Genomic DNA, 26493 nt, shown 5'->3' on the forward strand with positions numbered 1-26493 from the left:
AAGTTTAACACTGTGAAATTTTAGTTATCCCAAGGAAGTATATATATCCCAATAATACTGAAAATTTGGGGGGAAGTGAGGATAGTTTAATAACTTTCAAAATTAATTCAAATGAAACTTTTCATGTGAACTTAATTTTTTGCTTTGAGTAAATAAGTTATTAGAAGATTGAGTACCAAGGGAAGCACAAATGCCATTACTTAAAAATTTACCTTCCCATATGACAGCATTTACCCTTAGGGGGTAAAAAAAGTCACCTTTCATCCTAAAGAAGTCACTCAGGTTAGCCCAATTCCAACGGACACTGAAGCCATGGACGAAAAAATCATGCAAAAGGATTAGTTATTCCACCTTAGGTTTGCTGCCATTTCAGGGACACCCCATAAGTACTCCTCCTCTGCAGAATCAGAGTTGACCCCTGACAACCCCTAAGAGGTAAAACTGCGGAGAAATTATCACTGTCCAAAGTTAGGTTGGGGGTGGGGGAGAGGTAGCAAATGAGAGATGTATGAAAACCGACACGCTTTGCCCTCTGAAATGCCTATTATTTACTTTTGACAAAAGAAATAAATAGAAGCAAAACCGAGATTCAGAAGGAACTCTCTCTGCTGCGTGCACCGGTTGAGCATTTCAAAGACCCCTTAGAAAAGAAGCAGGCTGGAGGCTCACCTTCCATCTCGCCGCCGGGCTGGGCTGGAGCTGCCGCTCTGGCTACCCAGCCGCTCCACGTGCTCCTGCCTTCGCCGGGACGCAGCGTGCAGCTGGCGGGAGATTCGCAGCTCGCAGCTGGCGGGAGATTCCCAGCGCGGGGAGTCCCCGGGATCCGGGCGCCGCGTCGGCGCAGATTGAAAGGGGCAGGAGCCGGCGACCGGACTGTGCGCGGGGTTACAGCGGCGCTGGCTGGCGGCGGCTTTAAAGGACGCTCACCGCCAAGGTATCTACTGCGCCTCCAGCCGCCTTTTGAATGTCAAAGCCGAGAACCCCAGTAGGAAGGAAATGGCAAGACAGTAAATTGTCTCCAAACGTCTATTTTAGAAGGATAATGGAGAAGAGAGTAATATCACATGGCGGGAGGGAGGATCTGGATTGCTTTCTTGCAAGTCTAAGTTCAAAGAGGTTTGTCTTGAGCAAAATCTGTAACTTTTGATCTAGATTCAGGGATGATAGCCACAAATACCATCAATGAGCACTCTATTAAATGTAATAGGTTCTTCTTCCTCAACTTTTCATCTCACATAATAAAAGTTCTTGGTCCAAGTTTTCAGGAGGTTCTAAGACAGTTCCAAAGAGTGTTGGCACTTTCATCAACTCAACTTTCAATTTTGGAAGCAATATTCTCACTTTATTTTCCCTTTTGGAAACTGCTTGGTTTATTTCCCACCACTCACAAAACACTACACATTGTATTTATGTGTGTTTATTTTCTACTACCTTAGCTTCTTCCTAATAGGATCTGAGACAGCTTACAAAAATACATATATAAGGTATCAGTACTAAGAGATTGGGGTGGGAAGGGGAAGATACACTAAAGACAGTAAAATGTTAGTTGTACAGAGTGAACATCTTTTCCCAACATCCTTCCCACATTATAGAGATGAAGCACACATTTGACTATAGGGAGAGGGAAGGGGACGTGAACATATAATTTTTAAACAACAGAATTTTTCTTCACACTGAAGTTGAAGTTACCCAGTATGTTAAACATGTAAATGATTCTCAAAAAGACCATTTTGCCTTTGTTAGAAACGTATGTGGTTGGTATATACAAGTATATTTGAGACAAGGTTGGGAGTTTACGCATCAGAAGTCCACACCAGAGTAAACCCATTCTTATCCAGTTAAAGAATACATATTGTAATTTTACGAATTTTAGTTTATTTTAAATACGCCTTGGTATAGGAAATATATATATAGATATAGGTACATAATTTTTAAATGAGTTAATAACTTGTAATGGCTTTGTTTTACAATTATGGCACCATGACAACATCTCTATAACGTGTATGGGATGGAGTTCTACAGGATAATAACAATTTCGGAGAAATACTCTAAACACTAGGTCTAATTTTAGTATCGAAAGGGGAAATTTGTTGTTTGTTAGTTTCTAAAGGCAAAAATAGCACATCAAAAGTAGCAGAAGAGGAACTGTAAAATTTCACAGGGATGGTGTAAGGATGAATAGTTATTTGGTTATTAAGTTTTAGAAGGTGTTTAGCTTCTACTACAATGTTCTTTATACTTATCAATGGCATGTGTTACTACTCTGTGAATAATTAGCTCAGTATTGAGTATTTCAGACTCAAAAACGTGATACTTAAGGGGATTAAAAGTAAGTGGGTAAAATAATTGATGCAGCTATTTCACCCTCAAGGAGGTAGAGCATAAATCCCCACTCCTTAAGTGTGCAATACGCTTTTTGGTGTTTCTAGTGGCCTAGTGATTAGGATTCCGGGCTTTCACTGCCATGGCCTGGGTTTAATCCCTGGTCAGGGAACTGAGATCCCACAAGCCACACAAAGCACCCCACCCCCAAAAAAAGGTTTGTTTGTTTGTTTGTTTTTAAAAGAATGGTATTCACATAGTGACATCCTTCCAAAGATTACAGTATGAAAAGGTATAGGAAAGAGAGTAACTTTATATGACAGAAACCAGACAAATACTACCTCAGGCAGGTGATCAAGTTAACAACAACAATGATATAAGGCATGTGACAGTATGTGCCTTTGATATATACTTGAATATGGTACTTCACCTCCATAGCCTTCCATCCTTAAACCCTAACCTAGAGGGTTAACTTAGGACTGGTTAAGCTCCAGTCTAACCTAGAGGCATTCTGCAAAGAGCCTGACCAGTTCAGATCAAGTCAATGTCATCTCAAAACCCATTAACTGTCAAGGTCATCAAAACCAAGAAATGTCTGAGTAACTGTCACCGCTAAGGAGACTTGATGACTAAATGTAACAAGGGATCCTGACTGGGATCCTGGAGCAGAAAAAGGCCATTAGGTAAAAACTAAGGAAATCTGAATCAAGTATGGACTTTATTTAATAAGGTATCAGTATTGGTCATTACTTGTGAGAAAGGTATCATAACAAATGTAAGATGTTAATTGTAAGGAAATAGGTGGGCATACATGAGAACTCGGTACTATCTTCACAATTTTTCTGTAAATGTAAAACTATTCTAAAATTAAAAGTTAGTTTTAAAACAGTAGATGGATTCTTTGAACAAATCACTACTCATTTGGTTAAGTCTCTTCTTATAGTATTCAAAGTTGATCACAGAGGGTTTACAAGGATCAATTACTTATAACTGGGAAGCTAATAAAACGCTGTGGGTTTAATGATAAACTTCCAGGGAATCAGAGATAATGCCTAAATTTTTCTTTATTATCATTACTTTAAGAAGGGAACAGTTGAGACTAAACCATGAATCTAGACACGGTAACTGACAAGGGTGGATCTGACTCACCGAATCACATTTCATGGTTTATGCTATGTAGTAACATTAACAGTGACTAAAACTGAAATCACTGACAAAGGCTGCTCCTGGACCATCTGAGATAGTCCAAGTACTGACTCGGCTCAAAGGAAATAAAACTGAAAACTCTTGATCTCACCCCAAATAATCATTCTGCACCCTGTCTGAACCTTGGGCTCTCTACCCACCAGCCTACTCAAAACCACGACGGAGGGTGTCCCGCTGCTAAGAAACAGACAATACGCAGGGCTTTCCAGGCCACTAAATGAGTAGCCAAGAAGGAACCATGAAAGACACTGGCCTGGTCTCTTTTGGAGCTCGCTGATATTGACTGAGCATCTACCCTGCAAAAAAAGCATTTGGAGATCTTGCCTTTCAACTGGGCTCGTGTTTTTGTTTTTGTTAAAGCAGGCTTACTTCACAACCCCGGATACACTTGTAAGTGGAGTCTCTCAACATCGTATGATACTGAAAATGAAGGTTAAACGTTCCTCTAGAGTGCAAAGCCCTGGAGACGCCTTGTTGGTGCACTAGTTCTTCTGGTTCTTCATTCTGTGGGTTAGAACACAGGTGGGTGAAAACTGGGAGTTAAGAATTTGAAAAAGATTGTGCACACAGTTTCAGACAATTCATAAGAAAGGCATAGGGGCACGCGGGGCTCTCTGCTTCCTGTGAAGTGGAAGCTTCTCCTTCCTCAGATCCTAATGTAATCTCATCCCCTATCCGCCCTATCCCACTGCGCCCACCGCGTTCCTCTGATCGATTTCTTCAGCTCCTAGACTAAGGAAATGACTAAAACGCCAACGCTTTTCTTCTCTCACCGACTGCCCAGCGAACTAAGCGGACAAGAGCGCAGGAAAATGGCGCCAGATTGGAGGCGCGAAGCACCGGAAGCGTCCGCATGACAGCGACCTCGTGCGCGCGAGGGGCGGGGCGCTCGCCTCCCGTGCACCTGCCAGGGCCCTGCCCTCTGCACAAGCCCCGCCCCAGCCCCACCCACGCGCGACAGGCCGCGGAGCACGCTCGCGCTCTCCTGCGCGTCCGCTCCCTTTGTAGCTACGCACGGTAGGGGAGCGGACCCTGGCGGTTTGCTCCGCTCGGTGGAGGAGAGATGGGGAGGCGTGGCGCTGGGGCTGAGGTAGGAAGGAGCCCGCCCCTCGACGCCTAACCCTCCCGCGACGCTAGCCCCTGAGTCGTGATGCGAGCGTGGGTCCTACTCTCCGCGGTGCTCTGGTACCTCACAGGAGGTGGGGCTCCTCCCGCCCGGCCCCCAGGCTTTCCGCAGCTTCCCGGTCCAGCCTCCCCGCTTCGCCCCGCCCCGCCCCAGTCTGAGCTCAGGCTCTGCTTCCACTTGGTCAGTGGGGTTTGTTTTTTTTTTTTCCTCCGCAGTTGGATGGCAGCGTAATTCCGAACGCACTGAGAAAGGTTTCATTTATGGCAAGCCGGGACACCCAGGTAATGAGGACCTCTTCACTCGCAGAGTCCATCCGAAAAGCCGGGGTCCCCGTGGCTCTGCTGAGGTTTTTCCCGAGCGAGGAAATGCAGCAGAAAGTTATAGAACGTGTACTGTGTGCTCTGCACTTCCTGGAGGTTGTTTCATCCTTACAGCAACGCCACTGCGCCTCAGTTGCGTAAAGAAGAATCTCGCCTCAAGAAGCACGGCTCGTGAGGAGCTAAGATTCAATTTATAGCTCTTTCTCTGATACCACCTCTCTTCAGAATGTCCCTGCTGGTTTGCAACCTGCGAGGCCAGCTCAGAGGAGTGATTTCCGGGGCTGGAAGTCCCTCTGTTTGGAATGTCCTTATCCCTTCATTAACTAGAACTCCTACACATCATTTCCGGCTCCGCTCAGATGTCATTTGTCACTGTGATAAAACTTTCACACACTCCCTAAGGAAAATCAGTCACACAGCTAACTTTAGATGACTTTGGGCCGGTTCGTAGCGTTGGTTACATTTGGGATCACTCCGTTTTTGGAGCCCCTCCCCCTCCGTGCCACCGCCGAATTGTGGTACGGTATCTTCTTTATAGGTTCAGAGCCCGGTGTTCAGCAGGCTTTATAATTACTATCTTATGGGACAGTATTGTTCAAAGCACATTGTTGCTGCTTCCATCAAATCCGAGATGGAGTAGGAATTGCAGAAAATCTTCTTTATGTGTCCCACATAGACTGAATTATTGTTCCTAACAGAGGACACTTACAGCTAAATATCACATTTGCCTTGGGGATGATAATGATCATCTTTAAAATAGTTTTGCAAGCAAAAATTTCCTTTTCTGATCTTTAAGGTGATTCTACCAACGCTTCAAATTTTTTTGATTCTAGTTCTTCTGAATCTGTACACTAAAATGTATTATGTACATTTTTATAAACACTATACTAGCACAGAAAAAAAAATAATGACTCTCTGGCAGTCTAGAGTTTTAAAAGTCTATGAGAAGTAAAAAGGACTTTAGTTCTCCAAGTGTTATAATGATATGCTGATTTTTAAAACCGTGAAATCCAAAGATAACTAATCAAAGTAACTTTGGGACAAAATGGTAGGAAGTGTGTTTATTAATTTAAAATTTGCTATATAACGTAGTTATATACTGTTTTATTTGTCATAGTGAAAGTATATGTAAAATTACATCACAACAGCCCAGTCCTTGTCTGTATGGACTTTAAACGTGCGGAAAAAGAAACAGTGGACCCCACCTATTTATGGGTTGGGCCTAATGAAAAGCCATTATCAGGTAAGTTATTTGATTTTAATATCTTCCTTTTTTAATGATGCCAACCTTTTTTAAGAAAAGCACTATTATTTATGAGAATGAAAAAGCTGTAACTTAATTTTAACTGAAGTTACTTACTCAGTATTTAGACAGTCATAACCTCATCTGTGCCTTATTTTCTCCTTATTCATAAAACTGAAGCAATAATTTTTGTACCTTTCCTCCCAAAGCCTTATTAGTTCAGAAGTTTTTATAGAACCTAAAATTTATCTTTGCAGCATCTGTGATAGGAAATGAGGTAACTAATTTGTAATTTTTCATGATGTTAGAAGGGTGTCTTAGAATGTAAGGATTATTAATTTCTATCATATGTGAAGAAATTGCATTGTACTATAAGGTACTATAATCTCATTTACTGAATTACTGGTATAAATAAATTGAAATTAGATGCCAAGAACTGAATTAAAGAAAACCAAAATATATTTCAAAATTGTACTTATCGTGTGGTTTTCCATTGAGTAATACAGCAGAATTAAGACTGTTGAATTCGTGAAGTTAAAATTGTCCATTAATTTATAAACTTTCATATGTATTTGTAACCCCAAGTTTACTAAATAGTGTTTGAATTGTTACATGTTAAATAACCAACTCATTTACTCTTTCTGTTTAGGAAGTAATAGAATAAATATAACTAATACAGGAAAGCTGACGGTGAAAGACTTTCTGGAGCCTTTGTCTGGACTTTATACTTGCAGTTTTTCATATAAGACTATCAAAGCAGAAACCCAAGAAGAAAAGGTAGTAAAGCAGAGATATGACTTTATGATCTTTGGTAAGAATATAGGCACATTTTAACTTATACATTTAGTTTGGATCAGAATTAAGTATATGGTTTCTTCATTTAGTATAAATGAGTCTGTTATATATAATCAGTATGGCTTATAGAGTATTTTAAATGTGGCTGGTTCAAATAGGAAAAGGAGTATGTCAAGGCTGTATATTGTTACCCTGCTTATTTAACTTATATGCAGAGTACATCATGAGAAACGCTGGGCTGGAGGAGCACAAGCTGGAATCAGGGTTGCCGGGAGAAATATCAATAACCTCAGATATGCAGATGACACCACCCTTATGGCAGAAAGTGAAGAAAAACTAAAGAGCCTCTTGATGAAAGTGAAAGAGGAGAGTGAAAAAGTTGGCTAAAGCCCAACATTCAGAAAACTAAGATCATGGCATCCAGTCCCATCACTTCATGGGAAATAGATGGGGAAACAGTGGCTGACTTTATTTTGGGGGGCTCCAAAGTCACTGCAGTTGGTGATTGCAGCCATGAAATTGAAAGACACTTACTCTTTGGAAGGAAAGTTAGGACCAACCTAGACAGCATATTACAAAGCAGAGACATTACTTTGTCAACAAAGGTCTGTCTAGTCAAGGCTATCGTTTTCCAGTGGTCATGTATGGATGTGAGAGTTGGACTATAAAGAAGGCTGAGCGCTGAAGAATTGATGCTTTTGAACTGTGGTGTTGGAGAAGACTCTTGAGAGTCCCTTGGACTGCAAGGAGATCCAACCAGTCCATTCTAAAGGAGATCAGTCCTGGGTGTTCATTGGAAGGACTGATGTTGAAGCTGAAACTCCAATACTTTGGCAACCTCATGCGAAGAGCTGACTCATTTGAAAAGATCCTGATGCTGGGAAAGATGGAGGGCAGGAGGAGAAGGGGACAATAGTGGATGAGATGGTTGGATGGCATCACCAACTCAATGGACATGGGTTTGGGTGGACTCTGGGAGTTGGTGGTGGACAAGGAGGCCTGGCGTGCTGTGGTTCATGGGGTCACAAAGAGTCAGAGACAACTGAGTGACTGAACTGAACTGAGATGTGTCTGACCAAGGAACCTCAAAGTGACATCAAAATCAGTTCATTTCAGTTCAGTCACTTAGTCGTGTCCGACTCTTTGCAACCCCACGAATCACGGCATGTCAGGCTTCCCTATCCATCACCAACTCCCGGAGTTCACTCAGACTCACGTCCATCGAGTCAGTGATGCCATCCAGCCATCTCATCCTCTGTCATCCCCTTCTCCTCCTGCCCTCAATCCCTCCCAGCATCAGAGTCTTTTCCAAGGAGTCAACTCTTCACATGAGGTGGCCAAAGTACTGGAGTTTCAGCTTTAGCATCATTCCTTCCAAAGAACACCCAGGACTGATCTCCTTTAGGATGGACTGGTTGGATCTCCTTGCAGTCCAAGGGACTCTCAAGAGTCTTCTCCAACACCACAGTTCAAAAGCATCAATTCTTCGGCACTCAGCTTTCTTCACAGTCCAACTCACATCCATACATGACCACTGGAAAAACCATAGCCTTGATTAGACAGACCTTTGTTGGCAAAGTAATGTCTCTGCTTTTGAATATGCTATCTAGGTTGGTCATAACTTTCCTTCCAAAGAGTAAGCATCTTTTAATGTCATGGCTGCAGTCACCATCTGCAGTGATTTTGGAGCCCCCCAAAATAAAGTCTGACACTGTTTCCACTGTTTCCCCATCTATTTCCCATGAAGTGATGGGACCAGATGCCATGATCTTCGTCTTCTGAATATTGAGCTTTAAGCCAACTTTTTCACTCTCCTCTTTCACTTTCATCAAGAGGCTTTTAGTTCCTCTTCACTTTCTGCCATAAAGGTGGTGTCATCTGCATATCTGAGGTTATTGATATTTCTCCCGGCAATCTTGATTCCAGCTTGTGCTTCTTCCAGCCCAGCGTTTCTCATGATGTACTCTGCATATAAGTCAAATAAGCAGGGTGACAATATACAGCCTTGACGTACTCCTTTTCCTATTTGGAACCAGTCTGCTGTTCCATGTCCAGTTCTAACTGTTGCTTCCTGACCTGCATATAGGTTTCTCAAGAGGCAGGTCAGGTGGTCTGTATTCCCATCTCTTTCAGAATTTTCCACAGTTTATTGTGATCCACACAGTCAAAGGCTTTGGCATAGTCAATAAAGCAGAAATAGATGTTTTTCTGGAACTCTCTTGCTTTTTCCATGATCATTGCGGATGTTGGCAATTTGATCTCTGGTTCCTCTGCCTTTTCTAAAACCAGCTTGAACATCTAAAAGTTCACGGTTCACGTATTGCTGAAGCCTGGCTTGGAGAATTTTGAGCATTACTTTACTAGCATGTGAGATGAGTGCAGTTGTGTGGTAGTTTGAGCATTCTTTGGCATTGCCTTTCTTTGGGATTGGAATGAAAACTGACCTTTTCCAGTCCTGTGGCCACTGCTGAGTTTTCCAAATTTGCTGACATATTGAGTGCAGCACTTTCACAGCATCATCTTTCAGGATTTGAAATAGCTCAACTGGAATTCCATCACCTCCACTAGCTTTGTTCATAGTGATGCTTTCTAAGGACTTCACATTCCAGGATGTCTGGCTCTAGGTAAGTGATCACACCATCATGATTATCTTGGTCTTGAAGATCTTTTTTGTACATTTCTTCTGTGTATTCTGTGTTCTTCTTGCCACCTCTTCTTAATATCTTCTGCTTCTGTGAGGTCCATACCATTTCTGTCCTTTATCGAGCCCATCTTTGTGTGAAATGTTCCCTTGGCATTTCTAATTTTCTTGAGATCTCTAGTCTTTCCCAATCTGTTGTTTTCCTCTATTTCTTTGCATTGATCGGTGAGATAGGCTTTCTTATCTTTTCTTGCTATTCTTTGGAACTCTGCATTCAGATGTTTATATCTTTCCTTTTCTCCTTTGCTTTTCACTTCTCTTCTTTTCACAGCTATTTGTAAGGCCTCCCCAGACAACCATTTGGCTTTTTTGCATTTCTTTTCCATGGCAATGGTCTTGATCCCTGTCTCCTGTACAGTGTCACGAACCTCAGTCCATAGTTCACCAGGCACTCTATCTATCAGATCTAGTCCCTTAAATCTATTTCTCACTTCCACTGTATAATCATAAGGGATTTGATGTAGGTCGTACCTGAATGGTCTAGTGGTTTTCCCTACTTTCTTCAATTTAAGTCTGAATTTGGCAATAAGGAGTTCATGATCTGAGCCACAGTCAGCTCCCGGTCTTGTTTTTGTTGACTGTATAGAGCTTCTCCATCTTTGGCTACAAAAAAATATAATCAATCTGATTTCGGTGTTGACCATCTGGTGATGTCCATGTGTAGAGTCTTCTCTTGTGTTGTTGGAAGAGGGTGTTTGCTATGACCAGTGCATTTTCTTGGCAAAACTCTATCAGTCTTTGCCCTGCTTCATTCCTTATTCCAAGGCCAAATTTGCCTGTTACTCCAGGTGTTTCTTGACTTCCTACTCTTGCATTCCAGTCCCCTGTAATGAAAAGGACATCTTTTTTGGGGTGTTAGTTCTAAAAGGTCTTGTAGGTCTTCATAGAACCATTCGACTACAGCTTCTTTAGCATTACTGGTTGGGGCATAGACTTGGATAACTGTGATATTGAATGGTTTGCCTTGGAAATGAACAGAGATCATTCTGTCGTTTTGAGATTGCATCCAAGTACTGCATTTTGGACTCTTTTGTTAACCATGATGGCTACTCCATTTCTTCTACGGGATTCCTGTCTGCAGTAGTAGATATAATGGTCATCTGAGTTAAATTCACCCATTCCAGTCCATTTTAGTTCGCTGATTCCTAGAATGTCGATGTTCACTCTTGCCATCTCTTGATTGACCACTTCCAATTTGCCTTGACTCATGGACCTGACATTCCAGGTTCCTATGCAATATTGCTCTTTACAGCATCAGACCTTGCTTCTATCACCAGTCACATCCACAACTGGGTATTGTTTTTGCTTTGGCTTCATCCCTTCATTCTTTCTGGAGTTATTTCTCCATTGATCTCCAGTAGCATATTGGGCACCTAACCTGGGGAGTTCCTCTTTCAGTATCCTATCATTTTGCCTTTTCATACTGTTCATGGGGTTCTCAAGGCAAGATTACTGAAGTGGTTTGCCATTCCCTTCTCCAGTGGATAAGAAAATAGTGTGTTCTAAATAATCCTCTTTCAGCCTCCCACTTCTCACTGTCTAGGTATGCAGGCACAATCAGCATTATCACAGTTTTGCTAGGTAATTTAAAAATTGATGTTTAATTCCATAAAAGCAAATTAATGATCCTTTTCACTGGACAGTGCTGACGCCAATGATACTTCTGTAAACTAAGACTCTCCCCACCAAAATCTCATTTTTTTCTTGGTACTTTTAACTTACATATGTAGGGCACCCACAGAAGCTATCTCTTCTCTTGTACTGAGTAGATAATGTATGAGACAAAATAACCTTTTTCATTAAAGTCATTAGTTTTACATCTCTTCATGAGGACAAATTGTTAAAACATTTGTGCTCAGTTGCTCAGTCATGTCTGACTCTTGGAGATCCCATCGATTGTAGCCTGCCAGGCTCCTCTGTCCATGGATTCTCTAGGCAAGAATACTGGAGTGGGTTGCCATTTCCTTCTCCAGGGGAATCTTCCCGACCCAGGGATCGAACCTGCATCTACTTGCATCTCCCACGCTGGCCACTCCTGCACTGTGCCACCCGAGAAGCCCTTAAAACATTTTATTAGATAAATTAAGCTTCTTTGGTGGTTTGTAAGATTGATGGTATTTAATATTATGTGTTATTTGGAAATTGATGCTAGGCACAATTGTTTTATTATCATCTTTTTTTTTTTTTAAGCCTATCGGGAACCTGACTATTCATATCAGATGGCTGTACGTTTTACCACAAAATCTTGTGAAGGAAAATATAATGATCTGCTTTTTCGAGTCCTGAAGAAAATCTTGGATAATTTAATCTTTGATTTGTCATGCCATATCATAGAACCATCATATAAATGCCATTTTGTTAAAGTTCCAAAACATGGCCTCATTCATGAGCTATTTATAGCCTTTCAAGGTAAAAAATTTTAATATTTCTTTAAATTTATGAGTTTAATCTTATTACAGAATTAATTACCATAGTAATATGAGAAATAAGTAGTAGGTTTTAAATGCTTGTTAAGCACTAAAATCTATTGTTGTTCTTAGCCTGGTTGTGGTTTTAAAAATTAACACATTAATTATTTGCCTTCAACTATGATATATTGTTGCCTATTTTTGAGAAGTCAGTAGCATTTTATAAATATGGCCTTTAACTATGCAGCTAATATTTAAGTTATAACTTCTTATAGAATTTTAAATTGTATTTTTGAGAACTTGACAAAAGGGGGAAACCAAACCAAATTTATTTCTATTCATTTTAAAGCCTTGTAGTTACCTCCATTAGCCCCCAGATGGAGTGAAATCATAATATATAAAGTATTCAAATTGTGCACCTTTCTGGGATTACATAGATTAAACACATGCACACATGTATACTGATCAGCATTTGGAACGTTATTGGAATGTTTAGAACTTTTTTGGAATTGTTTTGTGAAGATGTCATTTTCTCCCCCCTCCAGTTAATCCTTTTGCACCAGGGTGGAAAGGTACATGCAATGAGTCTATTGACTGTGAAGATACCACAAATCGTAATATCCTCCAGGTAAGAATTTCAGTGTAGGGGGAAAGTATTTGAATAGTAAACAAAGCTGTTTAAAAACTTAAGCATGAAATATTACTGATATTGCTTTCAGTTTTATAAACTGAGATTGTGAGAGTCATAGCTATTTTAAAATGTTTTGTCTTGGAATAGTATGTTTGGAATATTATATAACTCCCCAGGTTAATATTATATATTTTTGCTATGATAGAAGAAAGATGGATCGCTGGTCTTTGTTCTCCAAATGTAACCAAGCAGCAGCTTGAAAAACAGCCTTACAGGGCTTCCTTGGTGGCTCAGTGGTAAAGAATTCACCTGCCAATACAGGAGACACAGGTTTGATCCCTGATCCAGGAAGACTTCACATGCTATGGATTCTGAAAGAGATGGGAATACCAGACCACCTGACCTGATTCTTGAGAAACCTATATGCAGATCAGGAAGCAACAGTTAGAACTGGACATGGAACAGCAGACTGGTTCCAAATAGGAAAAGGAGTACGTCAAGGCTGTATATTGTCACCCTGCTTATTTAACTTCTGTGCAGAGTACATCATGAGAAACGCTGAGCTGGAAGAAGCACAAGCTGGAATCAAGATTGCCGGGAGAAATATCAATAACCTCAGATATGCAGATGACACCACCTTTATGGCAGAAAGTGAAGAGGAACTAAAAAGCCTCTTGATGAAAGTGAAAGAGGAGAGTGAAAAAGTTGGCTTAAAGTTCAACATTCAGAAAATGAAGATCATGGCATCTGGTCCCATCACTTCATGGGAAATAGATGGGGAAACAGTGGAAACAGTGTCAGACTTTATTTTGGGGGGCTCCAAAGTCACTGCAGATGGTGACTGCAGCCATGACATTAAAAGATGCTTACTCTTTGGAAGGAAAGTTATGACCAACCTAGATAGCATATTCAAAAGCAGAGACATTACTTTGCCGACTAAGGTCCATCTAGTCAAGGCTATGGTTTTTCCAGTGGTCATGTATGGATGTGAGAGTTGGACTGTGAAGAAAGCTGAGCGCCGAAGAATTGATGCTTTTGAACTGTGGTGTTGGAGAAGACTCTTGAGAGTCCCTTGGACTACAAGGAGATCCAACCAGTCCATCCTAAAGGAGATCAGTCCTGGGTGTTCTTTGGAAGGAATGATGCTAAAGCTGAAACTCCGGTACTTTGGCCACCTCATGTGAAGAGTTGACTCCTTGGAAAAGACTCTGATGCTGGGAGGGATTGAGGGCAGGAGGAGAAGGGGATGACAGAGGATGAGATGGCTGGATGGCATCACGAACTCGATGGATGTGAGTTTGAGTGAACTCCAGGAGTTGGCGATGGACAGGGAGGCCTGGTGTGCTGCGATTCATGGGGTTGCAAAGAGTCGGACACGACTGAGCAACTGAACTGAACTGAACTGAGGCCTCTGCACCACAATTACTGAGCCTGTGCTCTAGAGCTTAGGAGCCGCAACTACTTAGCTCATGTGCTGCAAGTACTGAAGCCCCTGTGCCCTCAAGCCCAAGCACTGCAACAAGACAAGCCACCACAATGAGAAACCCATGCACTGCAGCTAGAGAGTAGCCCCCACTCTCTGCAGCTGGAGAAAAGACTGCCCAGCAATGAGGACCCAGCACAGCCAAAAATAAATTAATTCATTAAAAAAAAATGAACAGCCTTATAAAAATAAAGAAAGAAAGAACAGCCTTATAATCATGTCATTCTAGGTTAAAACATTGGTTTTTCCAAAACAGTCTTTATTGATCATGATAGTTGCTCTCTCCTCTACCTTATTTGAGGCTCAGGACATAATCTAAAAAAGTACCTTCATTCTCCTCCTCTAGTCCTTAAGCCCATTACCCTTAACATTGTACATGGTTTATGGGTTATTATTAGTTACTTTTTAAGCCCTGTGCTCAAAAAATAAAATTTACACCATTAGTCTGTAATGCTAATTAAAGTTTTGGTTTCCATCTTGCTTGGCTCTTTGGAGTTAGAAACAATCAACTCCCAGTTATCTATATATGGGATAGACATGCTGCAAATAATTCAAAACAAGTGCTTTTTAACCTCATTTCAATTCTTAACTGTTGTACATAAAAATTGACAGTTGATGAGTTCAGGCTAAACTAATTTTGGTATTAACATGCAACTTTTCAGGAATTCACCTGTTGTGTAAAGCAGTGCCATGCTTGTATTACATTTCATTGCCTCTGATATAGGAGAAGAAATTTGGTTCACAGTTTAGTAATTATACTTCTCTCTGGTGTTTTAAAATCTTAGGCAAGAAATCGAATAGAAGAATTTTTCCGGAGCCAAGCATATATTTTCAACCATGATCTAAATAAAACTCTACCAGCCATGCATTTTGTGGATCACAGTTTTCAGATAGTACGTATGGATAGCTGTCGTCCAGGCTTTGGAAAAAATGAAGGTCTACACAGCAATTGCGCTACCTGTTGTGGTAATTATAAAATACACATATCTAGTTATTTAGGTTATATAGTCAGAATTCTTTTAGCATAATTGAATATTTATAGTGATTTTCTTACCAAAGAAATGTATTCAGTTAAAGGGAAGTAAAAATTCAAAGCCCAAATTTCTAAACATAGTTATCTTCATGTATATTAATTCTGCCTAGTATAATCTTTTGTATTACAAAATATCTCTATAGCATTGTGACTTGAGATACTGTACTATGAAAGGAAACAAAATGGTCCTGCCTAGAAACTAGAAATAGGAACTAGACAACAAGAAATAGGAACTCATAAATGGAGCAACACAGAAGTTATTGGAAGATGCTACTAAAGGACAAAGTAGCTAAGATTCTAACTTTCTTTTACAGTGCTACCTCAGATCATCAGATAACAATATTGAAAACTCATAAATAGGGAGTTCCCGGACAGTCCAGTGGTTAGGACTCCACTTTCACTGCCATGGCTCCGAGTTTAATCCATGATTGGGGAACTAAGACCCTACAACCTGCTCAGTGGAGCCAAGGGAAAAAACAACTCATGAATAGTCTTCCACAGTTTAATTGGTTGAACATTACTGGTAGTAGAACATAGATATAGAATGTCAATGGTGTGACATTGGTGGCAATTTGTATTATTGGTATAAAATACCTTTAACTGAAATGAGAATAATCTGTTCCATTGTACTTTCCTCTGCAGTGGTTTGTAGTCCTGGGACTTTTAGTCCTGATGTTGATGTTACATGTCAGACCTGCATTTCCGTCCAAATCTATGGAGCTAAATCATGCCAGTGAATTTCAACATGAAGACTAGGGGTGAAAGCATCATTACTTGCTTGTGGAGGTGGAAGACGTAAGATGATTTGTTCACATCCCAAAGTGTCATAGATATTTTCTTTAAGGAAGATCAGTAAGACCAAAACATTGGAAAATGTACATTGTAAAAACCATAAAAAGATAGTCAGCATGGTATTTCTAAGAAGGCATTTAATCTCAGTGGATGATTTTTAATGAAATATGTTTTGTTGCTTACAAACAATCTTGTTTCTTTGTACCTAAAACTATGTTAAGGTCAAGAAGAGTAGACAAGTATAATATAATAAAATTTTGTACTTTCCATATATTATTTTGTTTGATATCACTCATATGATATAAAGGCATATGTATTACTTTTATAATTAGAACCAAAAAAGTTATTTCTTTTAGTCTCTTTGCTTTTAGTCTATTTATTTTAGAATAATAGACTTTGTTTTTTAGTACAGAGTTAGGGTTACAGAAAAATTGAGCAGATATTACACAGAGTTCCATATACCCACTTAAGCCCACCCCCTCACCCCTCCCCATTTCCCCTGTTAATAACATCTTGCATTAGTGTGATACATTTGTTATGATTAATGAACCAATGTCGATACATTATTATCACCTATAGTTTTAATAGTTTATATTAAGGTTCATTCTGTGTGTTGTACAGTTCTATGGGTTTTGACAAGTACATATTGACATGTTTCCACCCCTACAGTTTCACACAGAATAGTTCCACCACCCTTAAAATGCCCTCTGTTTAATCTATTCTTCTCTCTCTCTTACCCTACAGCCCTTGACAACCACTAATCTTGTTACTGTCTCTACAGTTTTGCCTTTCCCAAAGTAGATTAAACTTAGAACCATACAGTATGTAGACTTTCCAGACTGGCTTCTTTCACTTACCAATCTTCATTTAAGATTCTTCCATGTCACTGTATGGCTTTGATATATCAGTTTTTATTGCTGACTAATATTCCATATCATGGGTGTATAAAGGACATCTTGATTGCTTCAAGTTTTTGATGATTATGAATAAAATTGCTATAAATATTTGTGTACAGATTTTTGTATGGACATGAGTTTTCAAATCAATTGCGTAAATGCCTAGGAGCATGATTGCTGGGTTGTGTGGTAAGATAATGTCTAGTTTTGTAAGAAATTTCCAAACTATATCCCAAATTGGTTTACCATTTTACATTCCCACTGCGATGGATGTGTTTCGTGTTCCTCATCTTCACCAGTTTTTGGTATTTTAAGTTTTTTTTTTAATTTTGTCTATTCTATTAGGTATATAGTGATAGTTCATTACTGTTTTAATTTTAAATCCCCTAATGACATCTGGTCTCTGCATTATTTCATGTGTTTATTTGTCATCTGTATATCTATCATTTAGATCTTTCTCCTTGTTTTTATTGAACTTTTCATTCATATTGTTGAGTTCCAAGAGTTCTTTGTATATTTTAGATACAAATTCTTATCAGATATGTGTTTTGCAAATATTTTCTCCAATTTTGTGGTTTGTCTCTTCTCACAGTGTCTTTCACTGAGCAGAAGTTTTTAATTTTAGTAAAATCCGGTTTACCAGTTTTGGGCTTCGCTGGTAGCTCACTGGTAAAGAATCCCCCTGCCCATGCAGGAGACTGGTTCAGTCCCTGGCCTGGGAAGATCCTACATGCTGTGGAGCAGCTAAGCCCATGCACCCCAACTATTGAGCCTGTGCTCTAGAGCCCAGAGACCCGCAACTGCTGAGCCCTCGCGCTCCACCTGCGGAGGCCTGTGCGCCCTGGAGCCCACGTTCAGCAACAGGAGAGGCCACTGCAATGAGAAGCCTACACACCAACTGGAGAACAGCCCCCGCTTGCCCCAACTGGAGAAAAGCCTGGGCAACAAGGAATACCCATGTAGCCAAAAATAAACAAATCAAAGTATAGTCAATATTTTTCCATGGATCATGCTTTTTATGCTATATCTACAAACTCATCACCAAGCCCAAAGTCATGTAGTTTGCTCCTGTTGTATTCAAGAAGTTAGTTTCATGATTTACATTTAGTCTAAGATGAATTAGTTTTTTCGAAAAATGTAAGTTGTATGTTTAGATTCTTTTTTTTTTTTTGCCTATGGATGGTTCCAGCACCATTTGTTGAAAAGACTGTCCTTCCTCCATTGAATTGCCTGTGCTCTTTTGCCAAAGTTCAGTTGACTACATTTGTGTGGATCTATGTCTGGGTTCCCTACTTATTAATTCATGTATTCTTTCCTCGGTATGGTTCGGTTCAGTTCAGTCGCTCAGTTGTGTCCGACTCTTTGCGACCCCATGAATTGCAGCATGCCAGGCCTCCATGTCCATCACCAACTCCCCGAGTTCACTCAAACTCACGTCCATCGAGTCTGTGATGCCATCCAGCCATCTCATCCTCTGTTGTCCCCTTCTCCTCCTGCCCCCGGTCCCTCTCAGCATCAGAGTCTTTTCCAATGAGTCAACTCTTCTCATGAGGTGGCCAAAGTACTGGAGTTTCAGCTTTAGCGTCATTCCTTCCAAAGAACACCCAGGACTGATCTACCTTGATTACTGTATAGTAAAGCTTACATTTGGTTGGTGTCAGTCCCCTGATTTAGTTCTTCCTCAATATGATGTTTGGAGAAGGCAATGGCAACCCACTCCAGTACTCTTGCCTGGAAAATCCCACGGACGCAGGAGGCTGGTAAGCTGCAGTCCATGGGGTCACTAAGAGTCAGATACAACTGAGCATCTTCACTTTCACTTTTCACTTTCATGCATTGGAGAAGGAAATGGCAACCCACTCCAGTGTTCTTGCCTGGAGAATCCCAGGGACGGGGGAGCCTGGTGAGCTGCCGTCTCTGGGGTCGCACAGAGTCGGACACAACTGAAGCGACTTAGCAGCAGCAGCAGTATGATGATAGTTATCATCTTTTGCCTTTTTGTATAAATTTAAAAATTTTTTTTATTTATTATTTGGTTCTGCTGGATCTTCATTGCTTCACACAGGTTTTCTCCAGTTGCAGCGAGTGGGGGTTACTCGCTAGTTGTGATGCTTGGGCTTCTCATTGCAGTGGCTGCTCTTGTTGCAAAGCATAGGCTCCAGGCACTCAGGCTTCAGTAGTTGTGGCACACAGACGTAGTTGCTCTGTGCGTTATGGGATCTTCTTGGAACAGGGATTGAACCCATGTCCCCTGCCTAGGCATGTGGATTCATAACCAATGGACCACCAGGAAAGTCTATGGTCTTGTATTTTTAATTTCAAATTCCAAGTGTTTATTGCTGGTATTTAGAAAGGCAATTAACTTTTGTATATTTACCTTACATCCTATGATCTTTCTCTAATTGCTATTAATTCCAGGAGGTTTTTGGTAGATTCTTTGAGATTTTCTACTTAGACAACCATGTCATCTGCAAACAAAACAGTTTTATTTCTTCCTTCCAATCTGTATATCTATTATTTCCTTATCTAGTCTTACGGCATTAGTTAGCACTTCCAGTATGACATTGAATAGTAATAGTGAGTGGGCACATCCTTGTCTTGTTTCTAGTCTTAGAGAGAAAGCATCCAGTTTCTCACTATTACATGTAATTTTAGGTATAGTTTTTTTTTTTAATAGATGTTCTTTGTTAAGTTGACGAAGTTCTCTATTCCTCTATTCCTTTGATTGATATATGATATTTTCATCTTTAGTCTGTTGATGTTGATAGATAAATCGATTTTCAAATGTTAGAACTATTCTGTATTCAGAATAAATCATTTTTAGTCATCGCTTCAGTTCAACATTCAGTCGTGTCTGACTCTTTGCGACCCCATGGACTGCAGCACACCAGACCTCCCTGTCCATCACCAACTCCCAGAGTTTACTCAAACTCATGTCCATTGAGTCAGTGATGCCATTCAACCATCTCATCTTCTGTCATCCCCTTCTCCTCCTGCCCTCAATCTTTCCCAGCATCAGGATGTTTTCTAGTAAGTCAGTTCTTCGCATCAGGTGGCCAAAGTATTGGACTTTCAGCTTCAGCATCGGTCCTTTCAGTGAATATTCAGGACTGATTTCCTTTAGGATGGACTGGTTTGATCTCCTGCAGGCCAAGGACTCAAGAGTCTTCTCCAACACCACAGTTCAAAAGCATTAATTTTTAGTCATAATGTACAGTTTTTTATACATTGTTGGATTTAATTTGCTAATATTCTGTTGACGATTTTTGCATTTATTTTATGAGACATATTATATTAGTCTGCAGTTTTCCTTATACCATTATCTGTGTTTTAGTACTAGGGTTATTTTTTGTTAGTGTTAACATTGTAGATATGTGTGTCAGTCGGGTCCAATCAGGAGACAGAAAACGTGAAGCATTTTGAACAGGGAAATTTTAATATAAAGAATTGTTAACCATAACGGGATTAGAATAACAAGGAATTGGATAGTAAGATGTAGGGAACCCTGAAGACTGCTACAAAACCACACAAGGAAGAAGGGCTGGTGAAGCTACTGGCCACCTTGCGCTGCAGGATGTGGCCAGTGGAGACACTGCACATGCTGCAGGGGCCTGTCAAGGGAACAACCTGCTGCTTTTTGATGTCAGCTCAGTTTGGCGTTTCCTTCCCTCTCCTTAGAAAATCCTGCAGTGTGTAGGCACTGCTCTTGAGTTTGAGAATTCCTTTTTTTTTTCCTAAGCCACAAAGCAATTTTCTCTTATATTTTGTTTTACATCCTCCAGTGCCCCTGTACTCTTTAGGTTGCTCCTGTGTTTGCTTAACTGTGTTTGGTTAACTGTGTTCACCGTTAGCAGACTTCCCTTACCCCATAGTTCATGCATCTGATAAATGTTTCTCAGGCACTTCTTGATTTCCTCCTTTAGTTTCAGAAGCTTCTTCATTCCCCTCGAAAGGAAGAACCATAGATAAACTGACAGATTAGTGTGATTACCTCTATGAGTAGAAATAGTTTAATAGTCAAAAGCAAAACCTGATCTCAAGAAACATTAATTTTTAAGTTACAATAATGGGGGAAAACATATCACTACCAGGTTTGTGCAGGTGTCAGTGGCCTAGAGTGGAAGTTATTTTCTATCACAGCAGGCTTATTGTTTCACCAATAACCCATTCCTCACAATTGAAAATTAAGTAGCCAAAGAAAGAATTTTTGTATTTCTCACTGGGCCAGAGATTATAACTATCGCAAAGTAATATAACTGCAGCAGCTCTTGCACAGTAATGAATTGTGTAGGTCTGAAGGACCCTAAGGTTGCAGAAACATGATTGGTGCCAAAGTATGGTTGCTGAGTGGCAGTGTTTATTTTGAAGACTGCTAGATATGTGAGTTGAAGTTTGGATAAACAGATATAGTATTATCACTTTGGGTCATCCCAGGGTAACGCATCTAGTATCAAAATCTGTAAACAAATAGACCACAGTGAAGGTATTTGGAAAACAAAGACGGTAAGGAAATCGGGAAGCAAAAAGAAAAGAAAGTGGCTTTAAGCACAAAACTTGGACTGGAGAGCTCTAATTTAGGCTCCTGGACCCTACCTCATTTCTGTTATCTGGAATGTGACTCAAGCAGAAGAAAGTCAACCAAATTTGTAAATGCAGAAGAAAGACTAAATTGAGGATGGAGGTATGTGTGTCTGCCTCCCTCGTCTTTCTCATGGCCCAGCTGATGAAGTCTAATGTCCAATGTCCAAAGCATCTTGCAAACTATGTCTCCCTTGAATGACAGAAAGCAAGTGAGAAAGATGTCTGCAGTCTACAATGGAAAGACCTTGGCTTTCTGATTCTAGTCCTGACTGGATCATTTTCTATCTTGTCAAAGACCATTTTCTCATCCCTGCTGTGGGGAATCTAATTAATACCAGGCTCAGCCCCTCTTAATGTAATTTTTTTTTTTTTTGTCTGGAAATGTCTTTTGTTTTTATTTAAGGACAAAATCGAGACATAACATATACATTTGTACACGGAGAAAAAAAAATACCAGAAAGGAGTTTACAAAACCTTGGTCCCTGCCATCCTTATTCAGTGGCTCTGGGGCTGTGTCAGCTGGCAGCTTCAGGGCTACCTCTGGTAGGCCCCAGATGCCCTGGGTTGGACAGCTTTTTGAGAAGTCCCCTCAGTCTACCCACCCACTCCTACCATCTCTGGAGGACAGGATACAGGTTTTAACCTTGAACTCCTAAGCACCCATCAGAGTGACTCAACTCCTGGGGAATCCCCAGGACTAGTGGAAGGTGATCTAGATTCTGCTTGGGGAGTATGGGAGAACCCTGGGGGATTAGTCTGGAACACTTAAAAAGGTGGCTTGAAGAATGAAGTTCTGAAATCATTCCCCTTGCCCTCCCTAAGAGTCATACAAGCTAGATACTGCTGATGGTGGGGGGCAGGGATGGGCAAGAATATGAGGCCAAGCTAAAGGGCAGCTGTCCCTCAGAAAGAGAGGAAATCAAAATGAATAGGGCCAAACAAACCACACCAGGACAATCAGACCCACCCTAATACAAGACTGCCAAAAGCTGGGCAAGACAACTTCGGGTCAGTGTCCTCTATCCCTCTCCATCCCCAAATCCCAACCAACCCCATTGCACATTCAGTAAGTCTAAACAGGGAAGGGCTTAAGAAGGGCCCCAGAGGGCACCATGTACTGCCCACATCGGGAGGATGCGGGGGCCTAAAGAGCTAGGAAACTGTTAGAAACATGAGGCAGGACAGAGGCTGGAAGCCCAGCGTTCATCCTAGAGTGATCTGAGGAAGAGCTCAGACTGCAGCTCATCTAAAGGGGAGCCCTTAGGAGGCTCCCAGAGTCTGAGCAGGAGGGAAGGGCAGGACTGTGGAAGTCACAGGCTGGGTCCATGAAGCCAGATTCTGGTCAGGCCTGCTGGGGAGGAGTGGAATCTCAGGACTCCAGCAGAAATAAAACCCCAGGTGGTTGGGCCCAGGACAGCCAGTGATCCCAAGTGTGTGTGTTTGTGTTTGTATGTGTGTGAGTACACGTGTGTATCTGTGTATGGGAAGAAGAGAACTTCAGTCCCACTGCTTCCAAAGAGACAAAAAAATCCTATCAAACCACCACCAGAGAAGAAAAGACAGCTCTTTTTTTTCCTCTCTCTTGTGTAAAAAAAAGTCCCTGTCTCTCCCTCCCCTTTCCTCAGGTGGAAGAGAGAGATGATTGCTAAGGGAGGAAGAAGAGCCATGGGCAAGACCCTCCCCAGGTCTGTGCTGGGCATACCCAATAGTTAGAGCACCCATGGAAAGTGCAGCTCAGAAGGCAGGTGAGAGAGAAGGCCAGGGCAGAGGGCGGAGTCAGGAGGACTAATTCCCCTGGAAAGCTCCTTGGGCAGCAGATGAGGCAGCACTGCGGAAGGTCCTGCTACTGAAGATGCCCTGGGAAAACTCCTCCTGGGCCTGCTGGAAGCTGCCCCTGTCCTGCGGTACAGGGAGTGCACCCGCTTCAGGAGGAAGAGTGAGAGCACGGCACAGAGGGTGAAGAAGCCACCCACCACCATCATGATGACCGACACAGCCAAGTTGTGCTTCATCGTAGACAGGGCTGCAATCCAGCCACTGTCCCCAAAGCTAGGGATGCCGATCCACTGGATAATGTAGATTTGACAGAAAAATACAAAGAAGAACACGAAGAAGCTGAAAGAGTTGTCAGACCTGAAAGCCTTATAGGTGGGTCGATACCAACAAAGGAAGGCACAGCGGGTGAAGATCACAAACCACAGGATGGAGAGGCCAAAGTCTACTCCCCTGGAGGTGTTGACTAAGAACCAGGTCAGGCAGGCAAGCAGATTCAGAAACAGTGTCACTGAATGCAGCATCCAGAGATAGGAGAGCATCCTGCATATCCGGTGGTAGTCGGCAGGGATCTCTGTGGAGAAGTCCTGATAGAAGCAGGGTTTGACAGGGCACCGCACAGGCAGGGGCGGCCGGTTGTTCTCTCTGGCATGTAACTTGGCCACCGTGTTCTGAAGCTCCCGCTCCTTCCGTTCCAGCTCGGCCGCTTTCCTGTCCAGTTCTTCCTGCTGCCGGAGCAGGCTTGCCTGGGCTGCAGAGGCCACAGCCTGGGGGGTTGGCTGGGTGGGCTCCACTGAGGGTTGGAAAACTGCCGGCTGCGAGGGCCCGGGCATCTGTGAGACAGGAACCGTCGTCGCTGCATTTGTCTCTGAGAAAGGGTTGAATTCAGCCAGGCCTCCTTGTGGGGCATTGGTCAGCTGGGTCACAGAGGGATCCTGGAAGGGGTTTACGTCCACTGGGTCCGTGAAGGGATTGGTGTCGAAGGACTACATGGCGGTCGGGGGCCGATGAGCGAGCTCCGAGAGCACTTCTGCCTCCGGGCACCCAGACCCAGCGGCGCTCTCCGTGCAGACCCTCCACTTCCGGGAGCGAGGCACTATGTAATCTTATCGTTTATATGAAAGAGCTATGTAGACCATAAAACACCAACAGTTTTAAGGCTCTGTATTAGCTTTGTGGTGGTGGTGGTTGCTCAGTCATTCCTCCTTTGTGGGCCTGTGATAAACAATGGAGTAATTCTACACAGCTAGGAATCCAGAGCTTTCACCATAATTTGCATTATTGTTGTTCACTCAGTTGTGTCCGATTCTTTGTGACACCATGGATTGCAGCACGCCAGGCTTCCCTGTCCTTCACCATCTCCCAGAGCTTGCTCAAACCCATGTCCATAGCGTCGGTGATGCCGTCCAACCATCTCATCCCGTCATCCCCTTCTCCTGCCTTCAATCTTTCCCAGCATCAGGGTCTTTTCCAGTGAGTCAGTTTTTTGCATCAGGGGGCCAAAGTATTGAAGCTTCAGCTTCAGCGGGAGTCCTTCCAGTGAATATTCAGGGTTGATTTCCTTTAGCGTTGACTGGTAATTTGCATACATTCTATCAATAAACTTTTATTTACTATAGGTCCAGTGTTCAGTAGTCTCGGTCCCTGTCACCAGGAAAGGTCCAGACTAGTGTCTGAGACAAATAAACACTGCAATTAAGTGCCGTTGTGACTTAGATAGTAGCTCTGTCCTTTGGATGTTTAGGTGGTAGATTTGAGGTAAGATTTCAGAAGACAGGCAGAGGAAGGATTATACTGCCTCGACACACAAAAAGCTTAAAATGAAACATTAAGCATCACCATTCTTTTTTTTTTTTTTTACCACTGTTATTGTGAAATATAACATGCATACAGAAAAGTGCATTAAACACTAATTTACTGTTTAACATAATTATCAAACATCTGAAATACCCACCACACAGTGAAGAAATAAAATATTTCTACCATCCTCAAAATCCACCCCTTTACCATGTGCCTGTCCCTGATCTTATCATTCCTCCTCCATAGAGGAGGAATGATAATAATTATTTCCTGCCTTTTCTTAGAGTTTTATCACCAAAGTTGGATCCCTAAACCATAAAGTTTCTCTGTTTTTGAACATAATGGAATCAGAATGAATATACTCTTTTATGCCTTGATTCTTTCTAAAGATTACTCTCACATAGAGTTAGTTCACTTATACTTTTGCTATATAGTATCAGTTCAGTTCAGTTGCTCAGTCATGTCCGACTCTTTGTGAACCCATGAATCACAGCACGCCAGGCCTCCCTGTCCATCACCAACTCCCGGAGCTCACTCAAGCTCACGTCCATCAAGTCCATGATGACATACAGCCATCTCATCCTCTGTCATCCCCTTCTCCTCCTGCCCCCAATCCCTCCCAGCATCAGAGTCTTTTCTAGTGAGTCAACTCTTCGCATGAGGTGGCCAAAGTATTGGAGTTTCAGCTTCAACATCAGTCCTTCCAATGAACCCAGGACTGATCTCCTTTAGGATGGACTGGTTGGATCTCCTTGCAGTCCAAGGGACTCTCAAGAGTCTTCTCCAAAACCACAGTTCAAAAGCATCAATTCTTTGGCACTCAGCTTTCTTCACAGTCCAACTCACATCCATACATGACCACTGGAAAAACCCATAGCCTTGACTAGATGGACCTTTGTTGACAAAGTGATGTCTCTACTTTTCAATATGCTATCTAGGTTGGTCATAACTTTCCTTCCAAGGAGTAAGCGTCTTTTAATTTCATGGCTGCAGTCACCATCTGCAGTGATTTTGGAGCCCCCCAAAATAAAGTCTGGCACTGTTTTCACTGTTTCCCATCTATTTCCCATGAAGTGATGGGACCAGATGCCATGATCTTCGTTTTCTGAATGTTGAGCTTTAAGCCAACTTTTTCACTCTCCTCTTTCACTTTCATCAAGAGGCTTTTTAGTTCCTCTTCACTTTCTGCCATAAGGGTGGTGTCATCTGCATATCTGAGGTTATTGATATTTCTCCCAGCAATCTTGATTCCAGCTTGTGCTTCTTCCAGCCCAGTGTTTCTCATGATGTACTCTGCCATTATATAAATATACCACAGTTTGTTTATCCATTCTATTGTTGGGGAACACTAAAGTTGTTTCTGTTTTGACTGTTACAACATCC

At 41.7% G+C, this 26493-nt stretch overlaps 2 protein-coding genes and 1 pseudogene across 8 annotated transcripts in view; 1 reads left to right on the forward strand and 2 right to left on the reverse strand.

The window, feature by feature from the left end:
• The window catches only part of IKZF3 (IKAROS family zinc finger 3), a 91463-nt gene extending 90616 nt beyond the window's left edge, over positions 1–847 (reverse strand). For all 5 annotated transcript variants that reach the window (XM_060394890.1, XM_042255934.1, XM_042255937.1 and 2 more), the window contains exon 1: positions 670–847. In XM_060394890.1, the coding sequence (XP_060250873.1) occupies positions 670–676 (7 nt within the window). In that variant the 5' untranslated portion in view covers positions 677–847. The remainder of the gene's footprint in view (positions 1–669) is intronic.
• A 3685-nt stretch (positions 848–4532) lies between these two features.
• ZPBP2 (zona pellucida binding protein 2) lies at positions 4533–17074 on the forward strand. 3 transcript variants are annotated; one of them, XM_012186045.5, is made up of 8 exons: positions 4533–4727; positions 4870–4935; positions 6092–6217; positions 6867–7028; positions 11904–12122; positions 12667–12749; positions 15021–15201; positions 15911–17074. In XM_012186045.5, the coding sequence occupies exons 1-8, from the start codon at positions 4679–4681 to the stop codon at positions 16003–16005; spliced, it is 981 nt and encodes a 326-aa protein (XP_012041435.1). In that variant the 5' UTR covers positions 4533–4678; the 3' UTR covers positions 16006–17074. The 3 variants fall into 3 exon arrangements, with proteins under 3 accessions (XP_012041435.1, XP_012041437.1, XP_012041438.1); XM_012186047.5 differs by having other exon boundaries at positions 15021–15128; XM_012186048.5 differs by having other exon boundaries at positions 4533–4618.
• Positions 17075–18111: 1037 nt separating this feature from the next.
• LOC101104838 (secretory carrier-associated membrane protein 2-like) lies at positions 18112–24394 on the reverse strand (annotated as a pseudogene).
• Between the last annotated feature and the right edge of the window lie 2099 nt (positions 24395–26493).

Source organism: Ovis aries, chromosome 11 (assembly GCF_016772045.2).
Source record: "Ovis aries strain OAR_USU_Benz2616 breed Rambouillet chromosome 11, ARS-UI_Ramb_v3.0, whole genome shotgun sequence".
Classification (NCBI taxonomy): Eukaryota; Metazoa; Chordata; class Mammalia; order Artiodactyla; family Bovidae; genus Ovis; species Ovis aries.